Source organism: Macaca nemestrina, chromosome 3, assembly GCF_043159975.1.
Source record: "Macaca nemestrina isolate mMacNem1 chromosome 3, mMacNem.hap1, whole genome shotgun sequence".
Taxonomy (NCBI): domain Eukaryota; kingdom Metazoa; phylum Chordata; class Mammalia; order Primates; family Cercopithecidae; genus Macaca; species Macaca nemestrina.
The window spans coordinates 125,037,270-125,054,154 of record NC_092127.1 but is presented as its reverse complement, the minus strand read 5'-3'; the positions used below and the strand labels follow the sequence as shown (position 1 = coordinate 125,054,154).

General features: G+C 31.2%; 1 protein-coding gene across 50 annotated transcripts in view; it reads right to left on the bottom strand.

The window, feature by feature from the left end:
* The window catches only part of LOC105463581 (adhesion G protein-coupled receptor L3), an 856,114-nt gene that overhangs the window by 15,889 nt on the left and 823,340 nt on the right, over nt 1–16,885 (bottom strand). For 33 of the 50 annotated variants that reach the window (XM_011710771.3, XM_011710772.2, XM_011710773.3 and 30 more), the window contains one exon: nt 12,469–12,565. In XM_011710771.3, the coding sequence (XP_011709073.2) occupies nt 12,469–12,565 (97 nt within the window). Of the gene's footprint in view, nt 1–10,064; nt 10,107–11,184; nt 11,761–12,468; nt 12,566–16,885 lie in introns of those variants that run through there. The other 17 variants (XM_071093422.1, XM_071093421.1, XM_071093420.1 and 14 more) reach the window with 2 other exon arrangements.

Below are 16,885 nucleotides of genomic sequence, written 5' to 3'. Positions count from 1 at the left end.
GACAGCAGGCTAACAAATGTATACTGAAAAGATCTTAAAATAACTTGAATTGCCACTCTACTCTGACCTCAGACTTTATTTCTTTTTTTAAATGCACTTACACTCTGGTTTGATCATACTGAATGGCCAAAGTTTTAAAATTCAAAACCTTGGTGATCTAATGAACCAACTGAATACAACCATTCATCAACAGTCACATAGCAAGATGCCTCAATTTTCAAATTCTTTTATCTATAAATATTTAAGATGACAAATGTTCTGTTTGCTTTATCCTAATAAAATAGTTATACTCTGATGGTTCTTTCTTCTCTAATATCCTCCAGTCCAGTCCCTTATGTTTCTCTCTCCTTTGTCTTGACATAACATTTCTTATGAAGTCATTTCTAATATATACATTAATGTATATAAATTAGAGTTTTGCATAAAACACAGTTACTACTGAGTGATGTCTCTCTATTTTTGTTTTCAGAACTTAATTTTGCCCCACAGTGGAGACTTAATTTGTAACAGGCAAAAACAGTTTTTCTAATGGTTGTATTTTCTAGGGCATTAGAACACTAACTTCAGTGTAAAGCAAGGGATCTTTCACAGGGAGATGAGACATATGAAGTTGGGAAATCCTTAAACTGCATGTAAAATGGTTTAGGTATATGTTTGTATGCTAAATTGTGCACATTCACATGTCTGCACTTCCTTCTGCTGAAAGAGCCCAATGGCTTTTATTTCCATTACGAAGAATTAAAAAACTGGTATAGAAGAATAAGAGGCAAGTTTCTTTCCTTAGTGAGTAAAATATAATATAAACAAGAAAACTGAAAAAAGTAAATTAGAAGTACTCCAAATATATGTTATATTTATATCACCTAATTGACTGTAAGATTGCATTATGGAGAAAGGTTATAACTCAAAATTTATAACTGAATACAATTTTTAACATCATCTAATCTACCACCATTATTTAATACATAAAGAATAACAGGCTGAGGTATTTATAATTTATTCAAGGTCACACATGACCTCTGGTAGTTTTATTTAAATATGTTTAAATCTGTGATTTTCAAAATATTTTTTAGGATCCTCTTCCTCAAAAAATGTTTCAACATAATTTTATTAGGAGCCTTGTAGGAGTTCATTAATCTTTCCATACACTTTCTGATAATATTGAATTACTTTATTTTCATATTCTTGTATTAAATTATATAAAATAAATGAATAAAAAAGAAAGTAAATAGACAAAAGAAGCAGCTTCAGAATTACAGAGAACGGATTCAGTAGGCATTGCCTATTTTAAGTATTTTGTTTCCTATTTTTAGCTTTTTGGTGTAGCAAAACAATATCAACACATATAAACAATCTACAGAAGGTGCAAACAATGATTAGTTCAACTTGGTTGGGCTACTTTATAAAACAGGGATAGCTATATAAATCAATACCAAGTCACTTATTAAAAAAACAACGAATAGAATCTACATGACACCTTTCAGTTACATAAGTTTTAAAATCACAGAATCCATAATTTTAGATTTTAATGTTTTAATTCGAACAATGAAATTACAAAGTCAAAAAAGAAATATTTCATTAAACGCTCAGAACTCTTTCATCATTTTTTTCCTAAAGTCATAAATTGAAGAGCTGACATCTTGATTTATCACACTGTGCACTTTTAATAGCCAACAAGTTTGCTATTAAATTTTAATCAACCTGCCTATTAAATTTCATTCAAATCGTTTGGAGATACTTCAGCTTCTTTTAATAGCTAATTCATTCACTGGGAATCCATTAATATGGATTTCAATGACACATTTTCTCTAAAGTACAGATTAAGTTATTGTTAGTTCAATATAAAATGACATAGTCTGAATTCAGAGGTGTTGCCTCTATTTTAACATACAAATCTGAAGATTCAGAGTTGGAAACCCTAGAAGTTACCTCTTCAATTCCTCTTATTTTGTACTAACTGGCTACATACGTGTCTTCTTGTTCGGACACGAGTTTTTCCACAATAAATACTTAAAAGTCAAATCACTAGGTCATATCTTGTGCACATTTTCAGCTTATTGAAGTAACATACTGCCAAAGTGCTGTCAAACGTGCTTGTACAATTCACTTTCCCATGAACAGTGCACTTATTCTCTCAAATTCTTGCTAGGATTTAGCACTGTCAGACTGACATTTTTGCCAATCAGATAGAGTATAAAATGATATTTCATATCACTGTTATACTCTGCATTTCTTATTACTACAAAGGTGGGTAATTTTTCATATATTTATTCGCTATAAGGGTTTCTTTTTTGTGAGTTGTCTGTTCTTATCTTTTGCTCACATTTTTATTGAGTGTTTGAATTTCATTTATTAATTTGTAGACATTCTTTATACAACATGGGCACTAGCATTTTGTTTTTTATATATGTTGTTTACACTTTCTCCCTATGGCTTATGTGTTATGAGTACTGTTTCAATGTTGAGACAATGACCTTATCTGTCTTTTTCTTATAGGTTGTGATCTTTTTTTTTTTTAAAAAACTCCTTCTTTAATCTAAAATCTGAACTACAATTTTTAAATTTTTAGGGTTTTATATTTAGTATTTTTCCATATTATGCAACACAACACTATCATATTGCAAATGAGAAAACTGCTGTCATTAGATATTCAATGATATTATTCATATAATTAGCTAGAAACCAAAGCTCTTTAGAGATTTTAGGTTTTCCAACTGCTTAAGCCAACAACGGTAGGATTGAAACTCAGAATTGTTGGTGAATCTGCTTCAAAACAGAGAAAGTGGTTGGTCTGCAGAAGTGAGGGACTCTTATTAGTAATTTATTAATCTCTAAAGCTCATCTCTTGCAGTCAAAGCCATGTATTTCTGTCTTCTTTTAACTTGCACATTTTGAATTCTTTTGCATAGTACTCAAAGAATACTGTGTCTGGAAATCCTGGGGCAATTTTCCTTAACCACAGGCAAAATAGCAGTAAACTGCAGTTCTTTTTAGTAAATTAAAGGCACTTAGCAAAAAATATTTATCTTTGTCATTCACACAGTAGCAACTCAATTCATTTCCTCTAAATCAGATTATTCGATAGTCTGCTAATGGTATGTAGTCAATCCTATAGCTATATTTATCTGTTACTCACACATTGCTTGTGAATTTGTTCTGAAATAAAATACAGAACAAATGAAAGTATTATTAATAAAGATAAAATAATTTACCAAAGTGAAAAAAATATGACATTTAGTATAACTCACTGCCCAATATTGGTGTATTTTTAATATTGTGCAAATTATATAATCTTACATGCAGAAGGTCTGTCGTGACTAAAATTTGATCTTTTAAATTGGAACCTATATTTGAAAACAGTGTGTCTGAACAAAATAGACATGAGTTCAAATAAGGTATCCATGAATAAAGAGATTTTTGATAATGTTACAGAAGGCTTATTTTATACTATGATCATAGTCAGCTCTGTTCTATTTAGATTGGGGCTGATTCAGGAAACATATTGTTTCCATTTTTCTAAATCAAGATTGACTATCTTCCTTCAATCTATATATCCTCTCAACTCTTTCTTAATTCTCCAGTGATTTTCCAGGGTTGTAAATTACCTTCTATGAACGTGGTAGCTGACTTGTCTTACATTCTGAAGTGGCCACACTCCTTATTATGACAAACTATGAAGAAAGCTTATCATAAAAATTCATAGGAGAAGCTATCACATACACAAACTTTTAAATGGCATGTAGTATATAAAGCTGAGCTATATAAAGTGCAAGCCTTTGTATGCAATTCAACAGGAGCTCATTTAATCAAATACTACTCAATTATTGGTTGTTACAATTTAAGTACTTTTTTTTTTTTTCCAATGAGGCCTTTTTCTCTTTGCTAAACATATATCCTCCTTTCACATTTTAATTTTTTAGATAATTGAGTTAACTCCCATTTACCTCACAATAGCAGACAGAAATTAATACAGCCTATTTCTTAGAAAAATAATTTGAACCAATGATGACTCTGCTAGAATTAACTTTGAATATTATATATGGTATTTATATCATCACAACCTTTATGTTTACAGTATTAGCAGGAATATTTTTCCAGATAAGAGACACAGTTCAGGTTTTATTTGTTTTAAAATTTTGAATTATAAAGCATATCATACTTTTTGTTAAAACCAGAATTAGCAACACAATAATAAAAAGTTTAATTTATAATATTATCACTGCAATTTCAACTGAAATTTATATTCTACTTATTCCAGGCATTACTGTATTGTCCTGTCAGAAAAGGGCACAGCTTCAAAAAATATCAAATTCAGGAGTACAAAGATCTGGGAAAAGTCATATCTTTTCTATTACTACATGATTATAGGGAAAAGCTATTTACCTGTTTTCTAACATAATCTTTGCCCTTACCAAAATGTTCATCCTTGTACTGAAATATAAAAATTTTAAATTAAAATAAAAAAGATTCTACAAATAAAATACTTTGAAAGCTTCCAAGAAAGAAGAATGACAATGAAATTCTTCTTACAATCTAAGCCCTACAATTGGGCAATAATGTATAATAATTCAACATATTCTAGATCAAATAGCTTTGTAAAAGTAATACGTGATTTACCAAACTATGTCCTCATATATTCAGTTTTTTCGAGCTTTTCTTCCTTACATGGATAGGAAGAATCCACTCTAAAAAACTGTGCTTAGAATAAAATAAAATGGAAGCAAATGAATAATACATGAAGGAATTTTAGAAATAAAGATGTGAATAACTTCACTGTTAAGAATATCTATTTCCCATATTAGGTGATAAAAATAAAGGTCACTTTGAAATACTTCCTTCAAACAACTATATCTATATTCTAATCTTCAACTTCATGAAAAATTGTCATTATATGGAAAGAATGAATGTTTTTGTTATCCTGTACAGGGCTCTGTGGTCGGAAAGACCTTGTTTGGAATCTAGATGTTGCCTTTAATAGTCATGTGATCTTGGACAAGTTACTTTGACTACCAAGAAACTCAGTGTCTTCATGGATATAAAGAAAATGGATAATAAATAATGAACAGAGTACAATATGCAAATGATTACACACATACTAAAGAAGAAACATCACATTTATCAACAAATATAAAGAGGCATATTGTGCTCTATCAGAGAAAGGAACACCAGTAACTCCTAAGTTGGAATCTTCACACTTAGCTCTAAGAAAAGAAATGTTTAAAAATTATGTCCTCAATAACTTACATGAAACAAATAGTAATATTTTAGAGCTAAGTGGAAATATTCTATAGCGCTTATATTTAGAATTTATCAAGGTAGCTCACTGCAGCTTGTTTGATTCATAATAGAGGTAAGGAATACTACTCATAATACGTGAGGTAATAAGGTAATAAATCAATAACCAAAAGGAAATTAAATAGAATTTTACAAACCTCTCTTTTTAAAAGGATCTATGAGAGCTTTAGGTTAATAATAATAATAAATACAAACTTTATTATTGCTTAGTTGGCTGTGACAGACTGGATTACTTGGAAGAGTCATATCACAGACAAAGTTGAATGTAATGCATAAGAAGGACTTGCTGAGTAAGCAATACGAAGATTTTTCTTTTTCAGATCCTGCCAACGATTTATAGCCAAGGACCTTTGCCCTGGATTGACTGGATGTCAATATTTCATATATTTCATTTTGCCACTTGAATAAAGAGTTAACTCTGAAAATTATTTGACTTCCTTGGGTTAAAAACCTGGATATTAACAGCCTTGTTTAATTATCTCTTTGACTCAGCATCTCACTTTAAAAATCTGAGCCTATTTTTGCCTTTGTGTTATTAAACTGATTTTCCTAACACAGGCTTCTTTATGTTATTGTTCCTTTTCTGATTGTGTCTATTGATAACATGTACATATATGTCTTTTGTGTATATATATATCCTTTGCATATATATATATACACACAGAATGCTGTTGCCTCATTTACACAGAATATAAAGAACAAAATTATAGACATACTAGACATAAATATAACAGTATTTCTCAAAAGAAAAATTTACCTATGTCATTGAATACTTATATTTGCATTCATATCAGGATAATGCTTGTTCAAAATAAGAATAGTTTGTTATATAGGTTACTCTGATTTGTTAGCTATGCAAGTTCCATAGGCACATTATTAACTGTTTTTGCAAATTTCATAAGTAGATGTCAGATTATATTAGGAGCTGGTTAATATTTACAACCAATGATTTTATAATCCTTCAGAACAGTAAGACTTTTGGGCAATACAGCCTATTTTATGCATATAAGCCAAATTATATTTATTGACATTAATAAACAACAGTGAATGAGTATGAGTGTTTTGCCCTAGTAGCTTTAATTTATATAAATCATTAATCACAGTAAAACACCACTTAAATTTTTTTCATTTGCAATTTTTCTTTAAAAACATAAAAGCAAAATATGTTTAGAAGCTTGAATATTAATGGGAGGGCAGGTGATTTATTTTGAGGTTTCTTCTGCCTCAGTGACCTACCTCCTGGGAAAGACAATACAGGCTCTGAGAAAACTTTTGTTAAAAACGGGTCTGAGCCACATCCCTGCTCCACTACATAATTGATTATATAGCAGAGCTGTCTGAATTGGAATAGTGTTCTCTAAGCTTCTGAAGGGACAGGACAGGGCTTAGAAGAAAAGTGAAGGCAGTGTTTGCTTATGTCATTATCTAAGGTAGGGAGAAGAAATATATTACCTTTATTTCTTTGATGCTAAAACATGGTTATAAATCAAAAGTGGGAAATACAAATAAGCAGATGCAATGTGCATTTAATTTCTAATTTAGAAGCGACAACTCAGTTTTATTATTTTATTTTTTGTTAGGCTCCAGGGTAGCACAATCATTTATTTTACTTGACATTCAGTTAACCACTTCATTCTTCCCACCTATTTCTGCAAAATAAAAATGAAAACAAAACTTCGGTAGTGAATGATGGATTTTAATATCTGATTACTTGAGAGCACTAGCAAGGACAAGTTTTCATTTTTTAGAAAGTATAAGTGAACTTCTGAATAAAATAATAATAATTATGTTCCAGGCCCTGTTGTAAGCAATTTACATATTAATATATTCATTTACTCCTCTTAAGGACCTTCTGAAGTGAGTACTATTTATTTACCTATTGCATAGACCCTGAGAAGTTAAGTGATTTGCCAGAAGTCTCTGGATTAAAACTCAGGTGTCCATTCTTAGAACTATTATGCAAAACTAAAATGAGTAGGTCAACTACTTGCAAATATCTATTTGATAGCAGCATCTTTACCCTCTGTATCAACCATACTCCTAACAGGCGGGGTCACCATTCAGCAGGTAGCAAAGCCACTAGCTACAAGCCAAAATTTACCCTTAAAAAATCTATTAAAATAAATCCATTGTCATAGGCAATCACAGTTTTGTCAACTACATGTATTTACTGAGAATGCTTTTGCAGATTAATAAAGATCTGAACTCTGAAAAGAGAATGCATCAGCATTTATAAATGTTACACATCTACAGATCAGTCTTCCTACATACAACAACTAAATTTGGCTTAAATAAATACACCCTTACTAGTCAGATCTCTATGCATAAAAATCTAAATCAAATTAACTTGTGTGGGAGGTTGACAAGATGGAGGATAGGAGTTTAGGGAAAAAAAAAAAACCCATGATGCTAGCCAAGCAATTGTTCCAGAAGAAAAAAAAAATGCCCGTTTTTCTAATTCTACCGCTCAAATTGCATATTTTTGCAATAACTTCAGGGCTGGGATGGGAATGGGGCACTCTTTTGTGATTCAAAGATCCATATTGGTAAGAGCTACCTAGCAAACCTTCATTTTCAAAGGGAAGTCTCTGACCTCAATCTAACTAATTAAATAAAAAGAAAATGAAAAATATAATATTTATGATGAGATAAAGCCAATAAAATATTTATAATGACATAAAGCCTAACAAATATAATATTTATGATAAGATAAAGCCTAATTTCAGAAAATATCCTAATTTTTATATAGAGTGACAAAAAAAGTAGAAATATTTAACAATTCATACCACTGTCAGAGGAAATTTCTCAGTAAACATTTCATTTTTGGATCAAACTAAAATTTTAGATAAAACTAAAGTTTTAGAGACATTGTTAATCTAAATAGTTCTAGGTTAGGCACAGTGGCTCTTGTCTGTAATCCCAGCACTTTGGGAGACTGAGGCAGAAGGATTGCTTGAGGCCAGGACTTCAAGACCAGCCTGGGCATCATAGCAAAACCCTATCTCTAAAAAAAGTGGAAAAAAAAAAAATGGTGTGGGAGCCTGTAGTTCTACCTACTCAAGAGGCTGAAGCAGGAGGATCACTTGAGCCCAGGAGTTCGAGGCTTCACTGAGCTATGATCATGCCACGGCACTCCAAACTGGGTGACAGAGGGACACCCTGACTCAAAAAAATAAAAATAGCCGGGCGCAGTGGCTCATGCCTGTAATCCCAGCACTTTGGGAGGCCGAGGTGGGTTGATCATGAGGTCAGGAGTTCAAGACCAGTCTGGCCAACATGGTGAAACCCTGTCTCTACTAAAAATACAAAAATTAGCTGGGTGTGGTGGTACACGTCTGTAATCCTAGCTACTCAGGAGGCTGAGGCAGGAGAATTGCTTGAAGTGGGGAGGTGGAGGTTGCAGTGAGCTGAGATCATGCCGCTACACTCCAGCCTGGGTGATGGAGCAAGACTCTGTCTCAAAAATAAATGAAAAAAATGAATAAAATAAAATAAATTAAATAAAAGTAAATAAATACATAGCTCAAGATAAGATCTGGCCTGCAGAGATTATTGGTAGGAGCTATGGGTGGAAAAGACTAGCTACAAGTCATTTTCACCGCTACCAGAAAGTTGGAACTACTAGAGATTTGAATTCGATTTCCAGCAGCCCTGGGCGGAGACTGGGGATTGAGTGCTGACTAAACCTTCAAGGTATGAGCAGAACAGTAAATACTTAAATGAACCAATGAATAAACCATACCGAAGTCCTACAAGTTTGTGAAAACTTGGGTTTGGCGTAGAGTTAATCTTTGTTGAAACTCTCTATAATCAACCATCACCTTACAGCTGTTCTAAAGCTCCTTCTACTTGTGTATTCAGCTGGATTGCTAAAGTTAACTTGATAGTAGTGCTGGGGTATTGGCCTCAAGGAATTCTGAATTTGTCTAAGTGTGTAACATTGTGCCAAACAAGTTGGCTGAAGAAAAATATTTGAAAATGTATAGAAAACATTTTGTGAAACATTTTCATATTTATAGATATTCAAAGTACAATTTTAATGAAAGATTTTAAAAAGATAAAGTTATAAAACAACAAACTTCCAAAAAGAATAAAAAGGAATTAATATACTCATTGAAAATTATTATTTCAATAAATCTTCCAAGGTTTCACATGCTTCCAAGGAGTAAAATCCCAATAGTAATCAAATTTATCACATTGGGTAATCTAGAAAGGTAATCTCATACTTATGATACGACAAGCTAATTCAAGAACAGAATATTTGAGATGGTTTAAAAAAATAAATACCATTGAGAAGTAGTTCTACACTGCATGATGTATTCTTTATTCCTAATGGATCCTAAAGACAATAATGATTGATTCTTGTTTGTAAGAATAGATGATAAAACATACAAAAATTTAAAATAATACTCTTTTGATGAATTGACCAGTGGAATGAACAGGAAAGAAAACCTAAATTAAAAATAGGACTAATTTTTGGACAACAGGTTGTCATTTTCAAGGGTCAGAACTATCTTAAAGACAAAAATAAGAGATTTAATATATCTAACTTAGAAAGAAAGGAAAATGGAGTCTGAATTTAAAATAAAAGCACTATCTATAAAAAACTAAATGAATGGGAAGTTAGAATATATGAAGATGTAAAGATGTAGTATCTAAGATTTTTATTTTAGTAATAGAGAATATAATCGATTGAATAAACAGAAGTGAATAATTATGTTGCTGAGGTGACTATTTATCTGAAAAGATGAATCTTGGATGTCACCTACCTAAATATGATACACACGCCTGAATGCAGGGAAGATAGGACCCTGGGAAATAAGACAAGATTAAAGAAGGAGGTTAAAGACTATCTTCAGAGATACAATATGAAGAAACAAAATTTCAAGTAGTCCACTCATCTAAGATAAAAAAACAAGATGAGAATAAAACTAGGAGTTTCTGACTTGAGGGGCACTAAGAAATCAATATAGGAAATGAAGAAGATCACTATGATTTCTAGCACCAATAAAGTCACTAAGTGAAAGGAAGAATATATATCCTGATGAAATGATCACTATCTGGGCAGCTTTTAAATGATAAATTCAATTGAATTCTCTATAAAAAGGCATCATTAAAGTAACTTATTCAATGTCACAAGAAATTGTATACCCTTCCTTTAATAACTGTATGAAATATCTTTTAAAACTAGAGATTTTGATAAACAGACTTAAACATATGACCAGACAATATAAAATAATACTATTTCCTTTAAATATATTTCAAATTGATCCAGTTATCCACACATCACTATATTCCAAGTTGATTAAATTCTTGAGAAGCAATTAAAAAGGAAGAAACTAAATGTAGTGTTATATAGTGATTACCTTTAAGCCCATAAATAGTATCCATTCATAGCAGTTTTTACTGAACTTACATACCTTATTATGTTTACATGAATTTAGATAACAGTATTAGACAAAATAATAATTTTACATATTTTATTTATCCTAACAATATAAAAACAATTCATCATTAAAATCATATTACCTCATTCTTTGTTTAATCAATAATTATTCTATGGCTGCCAGGATCTTTAAATGCAAGATAGTTCTATCAATAAATCCTATGGGTAAGGACAGTTCTCTTTCTTGGAACATGCAGTAAATTTTCTTATATATGGAATTGTTTAAAGAATACAGAAAATTAGTCATCTGTAAGCAAATTAATCCTAGGTTATGGAGGTATTTGTAAGTAATTTGTTCTCTACGATTTAAAGGTAATGTCAAAAAGTTAGAATACTCATATTAAAAGAAATTTTCACAAACTAAACATTAAAACTCAATTGAAAAAGATATGATACTTGAGAGATATTGTCTACATGAATATATTCTAGCCAATAAAAACAAACTAATAATGAAACAAAATACTAGGAGGTAGTTGTTTTATTTTAATATATTTTCTTCATATTTGGAGGAATATTCTCACTCACTATTCTTACTAATCAAGAAAAAGTGATGTAGATAATTTTAAATCATCACTAGTTTATAGTTTCTATATTGTTACCCCAAACAACACATGAAACTCAATTAAGATTATATTAAAACATGGATCCCTGCATCAAATTCAATCTTGACACTGCCTGTCCTAACTTTTTTATATAAATAAGATGTAACTTACTTGAGTACAAATGATTGAGAGTACTAGTATCTGAATGTTTCTGAATCATATATTATAATTACTACATTATCTCTTCCTAAGTCATAAAATATAACAAAAAAACTAACAGAAATGAGTTAAAAACAAAATAATAATTCTAGTTTGGGGATAAAAATAATAATATTGATCATAAAAATAACTTAAATTCATACAAATGCCTCCTTCCCGGATAAAACTATATTCTAAACATTTCCCATTGCTGACTGTAGTAGCCTCTTGGTCTCCAAAAAATTGCATCTGGTCATTTTTACCGCAGCAAAATGAATTCTAATCATATCCCCACACATACACACACAGAAAGAGAGAGAGAGAGAGAAAGAGAGAGAGAGAGAATATAAGATCAAGGAAAAAAACTCGACCACAAACAAAACAATAGATTAAGGGAACTTCATTTCTTCATTTCAAAAATCTAAATGCCTCCCAGGGAGCACTGAACCACAAGCATATACACAAAAATCATAATATACCCCAAAGTATCTTTTCTCCTAAATCTTTAAATATGCAATATTATCCAGATAAGTCTTTTAGACATTAAGATGTGATTTTTTCCAAGTACATAGGTTGCCTTAAGTATGTATTAGACAGTATACTTTTACTTCCGCAAAGACTATGAAATTGCTTTATACCTAAGACAATGTGGAACTCTATGATGCTTAGCCGACTATATAGCCACATAATTGCCCATTTTCACTGCTTCCAATGAGGCCTGACAGCTCTCGTTTATAGCAGCAGCAGATGATTAGGAAAAAAAGTTTCTTATTTTCTAATTTCCTTTTGGAAAAGACTTCTGGAAAATTCAGAATTTTTTTTTAAAGTGTCTTATGAATAAGGAACACATTGCTACATTCAACTAAGTTTTATGTTCTTACAATATTTCTATCACGTGGAACAGGTTCAGAAGTTGCAAATAAAGCAATGCATTTAAGAACTTCTTAATCAGAAGATTAATAAATATGAAAAATTATTTCTAATTACCTCTGTTGAGTGACGCTGAACTGTTTATGTCTCCAGTAATAAAGGAAGACTCTGACTGCTTTCGAACCGTGTCATTCCACATTCTACGGATTCGGCTCTGGGTGGGGGAAAAGGTAGAAAGAAAATGAACTCATGAGACAGTGAATTTTCACACAAATTATTATTTCCTTTTCTGTCATAGTTACATGAGATGTTTGTTTCTAGTATTTGGCAAATAAACAAATACATGTTTGCAGTACAGTAGCATGAGAACATCAGAAATAACATTCATGATAATACATGGTTCTCATTAACTGTATTCCTAAATGCCTATATACCAAAGATAATTATAACTATGAAAAAAGAAATAAATGTAAAGTACTATACCAACTTAAATATGTTGAAGATATACAGACGTATATATCTTCAGACAGAATTAGAAAATTTTAATTTCCAAGGTGAAACAATTTTTACTGTAAATTTTATTGGAATGGGAATGTTTAAATATGCATTAAATTGTCAGTTCTAACAAAAGATTTAGTTTAAGAAATCAGAATCTTGCAAAACAGTTTGCTAAGAAAAGAAAAGAGAACATTATTAAAATGCTACCAAACTTAACTCATAACTTTTATAGGAAGATCAATGTAATTTTAGGGATTACATAACTATCCTGACTTTTCTTTCTTTGAAGAAAATAAAGTTAGTTGATTCATTGCTTCAGTAGGAAGTTTTATAGATAACTAAAAATTCTTACGTTATTATTGACATTCTTAAATTCAAATTTCTAAGTGTCAGATAATTCAAGAAAATAAATATTATAAACTTTTTCCATTGGGGGGATTTTTTTCGGTTTTATTCTGTTATTTTATTGAGTTATAGATCAAAAAAGTATTAACAATCTTGTGAGGAAGAAACAAAATATTTTCAGAAGTTTTTTCAAGGTTGAAATAGTTATAAGAAATACTACTACTACTTATGAAACCATGCCTACAATGGGTTATGTTCCAAATACATTTGAACTTCTTGAATAATGGGAGTAACCAATGTTAGAATATTAGACAATTGGTTTTATGAATCTTGGAACATGATTATTCTTCAGATATATTGTTGTATATCACATTTTCCCTAGGTTGACAAATGCCTGCACGCACACACACACAGACACAGACACACACAGAAAACTAATAAACAAAAGGACAATGATGGGAGCCAGTCTCTCACATTTGTTTCATTAGTTGGTTAATTAATTAATTAATTAAAAATATCAATTACCCTCTACTGCCTGCCAAATACTAACCTATAAGATACAAAGGTGAAATGTAAGCACAAAATGTCTTGACCCTGACGGAGCTGCTAAACTAGTAACAGATTAGTTAAATTATCACAAAAATAAATGCAAACGTACAATATGCCCACAAATCTCCATACAGTCATTAAATATTATAGCTGAAATATGAACAATCAAAATGACTGTCAATGGTAGAATGGATGAATAAACTATACAAAAATATAAAGCAAAGAAAATTAAAGAGCTCACAGCCTCCTGCAGTAATGCAGATGTCTTGGGAACAAAGGAAAACATAAAAGAGTATGTACTAAATGATTTCAGGTGAATAAGCATCAAAATATGCAAACTAAAATGTGCTATTAAAAGCTAAGATAGTGGTTATGTTTGGAGGTTAATGATTGAGACGGGTTCAAAGGGTTTCCAAGGTATTCTCAGTATATTAATAGTTGGCCTGGGAAGTGGTAATAATTAATTGTGCCATACATTTATGTTTTGTATACTTTTGTGACTATTCTTTATACTACAGAATTTGTAAAGACTTCTACCAATTATACCATATATTTTTACCATATATTAAAGGATATGTCCTTCTCTAGGGAGTCTGAGAACAATGCAGACTGAAGAAGTAACATTTTATCTGGAGTTGACGAAGTTATTATTGTTAGGTGATATTTATACGAGCTGTCCCCATTATCTCATCTCCTATTTATCTCCCCCATCTGCTCTAGCTGCACCTGTCCCCTTGCTGTTCTCTAACATGCCAGGCATGTTTGTGCCTCAGAGCTTGGCAATGTTGGTTGTTTTCTCTGTTTGGGTGCTCTTCCCCCAGACACAGGTATGCATAATTCCTTTACCCTTTTAACTCTAAAATATTTTTTTCTGAAGACATAACTTGACCACCCTCCTTAGAATTGGAGGCTACACACACAATTCAATCACATCTCAGTCCCTTTTCCCCTACTACATTCCCCCAACAGTCACTAACATCTCCTACAATACCATGTATTATATAATTATTTCTTACATTTATACTTAATAGCTAACCATTTAACGTCTGATGTCTGCAATAGGCTTGAGGCTCTATGAAAACAGAATTTTTGTTTTTTTTGTTAATTGAGGTACATATACTTGGCACATACATACATAGTGTATGTATATTATATATGTGCATGTGTGTGTATATACATCTGTATCAATTTTTCTATGCTCTCTTTTCCATAATATACACCTTTCACGTATTCACCCATCAAAACCTCATAAGAACTCCATGAAGTAGGTAATACTATACATTAGAAAACCGAAGCACAGCGGTTAATGAACATTCTAATGGCACAGACCTAATAATCAGCATTGGAATGCAGTCATCTGGCTCCTGAGTGCAAGAGGTTAACAACTCACTGCACTACACCAAACATAGTTTAAGAGGAAAAGAGAAAAGAAGAAAAAAGGAAAAGGAGAAAAAGGAGAAGTATTGCAGGCAGAGAAAAAGGTATATAGTATACGGCACAGAGGCCACACTTAGATATTTATGGAATGAATCAGGAAGGGTTTTAGAATATGGGAGTGAAAAACACAAGTCAGAGAAGTCTACATACAATCAAATACCATTTTTAAACAAAGATTTCAAAAAGGAATGCTGAACAACATTTTTTGGAGGGAAACTATTAGAATAAGTTGCAGGAATGGAAAAATAAAATTTAGGGGCCTCTCTGGAGGAAGACATAGGGGTTGATTAGGGAGAGGTTAAATAAAAAGGAAAACACATTGAAAATGTTCTATTTCTTCGGTTGGATGTTGAGTTCACAGGTGTTCATCTTATTAAAATGTTTCAATGTTTCATATACATATGTCACTTTTTTATTTTTCAAATATTATATAATAAAAAGCAAATATATCTAAAAGTCAATAAAATACATGAAAGATAAATGACAAAACAATTACAAGAAAGTCAAAAGATATTATTTCAGTCCATAGTTTAAAAAAATTTTACACCCATTTCTGTGAATATGTTTGTGTGACTGATGTATATTATAAAACTTTTGTAAGTGATTAGGATCAGGAAGTAAGTTTGGAGGAGCAAGAGGTGAAGAGGATTTTTACTTGTTAGTCTTGGCCATCATCCCCTCCATTATCCACAATGTAGCAACATAATGTTTATTACATGCGGATTGTATCCTACCATTTTCATTTCTAAATTATCTCACTGGCTATCCAAAGTAATCAAAATAAAATTTAATTTTCATACTGTTACAAATACCTAGGGATCGGTCTCTTTCCTTTTTTTTTGACTTTCTGTCTCATTCTCCCTCTAACCTACTTTGGCCAACAGTTTTTGTAAGTTCTCCACACCGTAAAGGCTTTGCATTAGACATTTTCTCACTTTGAATTCTGTTCCCCTGAATGTCCTTTTCTCCTTCATTTAGAATCTTGTAAATCAGACTTTGGCATAAGTACCACTTCCAAAGGTAGTCTTTCTCTAGCACTTAATTCCAGTAGCCACCTGGCTAATTGACATAATATTTTTGTTCTCTGCCAGCTTTCTCATTTGATATTTTTGTTGGGTTGTTTGTAATTAATACACTTTCTATCTTCCAATACTAGAATAAAAGTTCCAGATCACAGGGGAAGTTATATGTCTTTTAACCATTTTATTCCCAGAGATTAGAAAATCAATGGCATTATATAGGAGGCACTCAATATTTCTAAATAAAATAGTTATTTTAGAAGTGCTCTTATGTGAAAGATGCATCCATACTCCCCAAATTTTGTTTTCATATCAGTATTTTAGCATTTGCTTATGGATGGCCATAATTAGTGAGAAATGTATTTACTCGTCTTACCTAAACAAATTATATAGATTTAAGTAACTATAACCTTACATAGGCTTGGATGGTCATAGTTAATCAGAATTAGTATTATATTAAGTATAAGAAAAAATGTAAATTATTTTCCAAGAGTAGAATTGTGATATTACAAATTGCAAGAGTGAGGGGAAAAATATGATACAACTTAAAATATATATACAATAATATTCTATAATAACAACAGTAATAACTGGTAGCAACCACCATTTATTGAGCACCCACAATTTATTCTGTTTTGTGTATATTAGTTCAATCTTCTTAGCAACTTAAGACGTCGGTATTTATT